The 2,500-nt window shown below is 51.0% G+C and overlaps 1 protein-coding gene across 4 annotated transcripts in view; it reads right to left on the bottom strand.

The window, feature by feature from the left end:
• Window positions 1-2,500, bottom strand: part of LOC143277891 (transcription factor 12-like) — a 245,656-nt gene that overhangs the window by 132,684 nt on the left and 110,472 nt on the right. For all 4 annotated transcript variants that reach the window (XM_076582846.1, XM_076582842.1, XM_076582844.1 and 1 more), the window contains one exon: window positions 1,737-1,842. In XM_076582846.1, the coding sequence (XP_076438961.1) occupies window positions 1,737-1,842 (106 nt within the window). The remainder of the gene's footprint in view (window positions 1-1,736; window positions 1,843-2,500) is intronic.

Genomic DNA, 2,500 nt, shown 5'->3' with positions numbered 1-2,500 from the left:
AGAGGCGGGGTAGAGAGGGAGAGAAGGGGAGAGAGGGAGAAAGAGAGAGAGGGGGAGAGAGGGAGAAAGAGAGAGAGGGGGAGGGGGGTAGAGAGAGGGGGGCAGGGAGGGAAAGAGAGAGAGAGAGGGAGAGAAGGGGAGACAGAGAAAGAGAGAGAGGGAGAGAGAAAGAGAGAGAAGGGGACAGAGGGAGAGAGAGGGAGGGAGAGCGAGGGAGAAAGAGACAGAATGCGACAGAGACTGAGAGTTACAGGGAAGGGAAGGCGGACAATCCAGTGTCAATATTGGGTGATGAGGTGGAGGGGGCCAAAAAGCATGAAGCAAGTGGGGGGTTGGGGGGGGTGTAACCACGAGGACCCTTTCCTCCTCCTCCTCCTCCTCCTCTCTCCCTAACTGACTGAGCTTTCTTCTTCCAAGTTCTCCTCATCACGCCGTTCTGGCTTTACTTCCCCTAGAAAGAGAGAATGGGGAGAGAGAGAGAGCAGGGGGAGAGAGAGCGAGGGGAGAGAGAGAGCGGGGCGGGAGAGAGAGGGGGGACAGGGAGGGAGAGAGAGAGAGAGGGGGAGGAGAGAGGGGAAGAGAGGGAGAGAGGCGGGGTAGAGAGAGAGGGGGGGCAGGGAGGGAGAGAGAGAGGGGGGGAGAGAGGGAGAGAGAAAGAGAGAGGGAGAGAGAAAGAGAGAGAGGGGGAGGGAGAGAGAGAAAGAGAGAGAGGGGGGAGGGAGAGAGAAAGAGAGGGAGGGAGAGAGAGAGGGGGAGGGAGAGCGAGAGGGAGAAAGACACGAGACAGAATGCGACAGAGACTGAGAGTTACAGGGAAGGTAAGGCGGACAATCCAGTGTCAATATTGGGTGATGAGGTGGAGCATGAAGCAAGTGGGGGTGGGGGTGGGGGTGGGGGGTTAACCACAAGGACCCTTTCCTCCTCCTCCTCCTCTCTCCCTAACTGACTGAGCTTTCTTCTTCCAAGTTCTCATCACGCCGTTCGATCTATCAGGCTTCACTTCTGTCTCCTTCCTTACAGCAAGCGGAACAGTTCATTCTACTGTGTGTGCGTGTGGGTGTGAGGGTGGGTGGTGCGGGGGTAGAAAGAAACAGGGGGGGGAGGGGAGAGAGGGGTCGGGGGGGGGGGGGGGGGGTTCCATTCATCACCTACCATCTGACAACAACAAGCCCCAGGAAGTCGCAAACACTAAAAAAAAATAATAATAATAAAATAAAAATAAAAATAAAAAATAAACACATAGATAAAAATAAAACGCGCTCACAGACACGCACATGAGGAGTACTATTATCATGTGCACAACACAAAGATATGCGCACAGCAAACACACACACACACACACACACACACACACACACAAACACACACACACACACGACGTACAGACTGGCTGTAACAGACAGAAACAGAGACAGATCCCCCCCCTCTCCCCTGGCCATGATTTAAAAAAAAAAAAAAAAAAAAAAAAAAAAATTGGCGTGAAGGGGGCAGGAAGGTATTGGGGGGGGGGGGGGACGGGGGTAGTGAGCGTGAGGGGGACTGTAACCCCCCACCCCACCCCAAACACCCCCAATGTTTCAATAGAACAGACCCCTGATCACTGCTGATCACTGGATCCGAACTACAAACGCCAGAGTGACAGTTTCAACCCACGGCGTCTACTGAAACAAAGAAAACAAAACGAAACAAAGAAACAAACTAACAAAACAAACAAACAAACAAAAGCGTGCACTGACCTGACTTGTACCCCTGGTGGTAGATCTGTGAGCTGTCCACGTTGGGCGGGCCCCCCTTCATGGTCGCTCCGCCACCCGAGTTGCCTCCCACGGGCGGCGAGAACATCTGCAACACCACACACACAGCACAGCCGTCGTCACCCATCAGATCAGAACCCATCCCTTCCACCAATCAGAAAAAAACAAGGCCAGAGACCAACCAACCAATTCCAACACACACAACATGGGACACACACACACACACACACACACACGCCATCAGAACCCATACCCCCTTCAACCAATCAGAAAGAAAAACAAAGGGCCAGAAAACAAAAACTGACCAATCACAACACACAACATGGCACACACACACAACATTACCACCACCACCTCTTCAACCAATCAGAAACAAGGCCAGAAAAACAAACTGACCAATCACAGCGTGCGCGCACACACACACACACACACCATCAGAACCATATCTCCCATCAGAACCAAATCTCCAACCAATCAGAAAAAAAGGCCAGAAACAAACTGACCAATCACAACACGTCTACAGAACAACGACAAACGATCAGAACCACAATAAACCAATCAAAAAGCCAAGATGAGAAGAAGAAGAAGAAAAAAAAAACGCTGACCAATCACCATTTCCACAGAAGAAAAAAACAAAATAATATACACAAGCCATGCACTGTGAGGAACAGCTATCAACCACAAATCACAAGACAGAGAATTAAACACAATGACAATCAAAGCACGGTCTGATATTTCACGTTATT

Source organism: Babylonia areolata, chromosome 35 (genome assembly GCF_041734735.1).
Source record: "Babylonia areolata isolate BAREFJ2019XMU chromosome 35, ASM4173473v1, whole genome shotgun sequence".
In the NCBI taxonomy this organism is placed as follows: Eukaryota; Metazoa; Mollusca; class Gastropoda; order Neogastropoda; family Buccinidae; genus Babylonia; species Babylonia areolata.
This window is presented reverse-complemented; position numbering and strand designations above follow the sequence as displayed.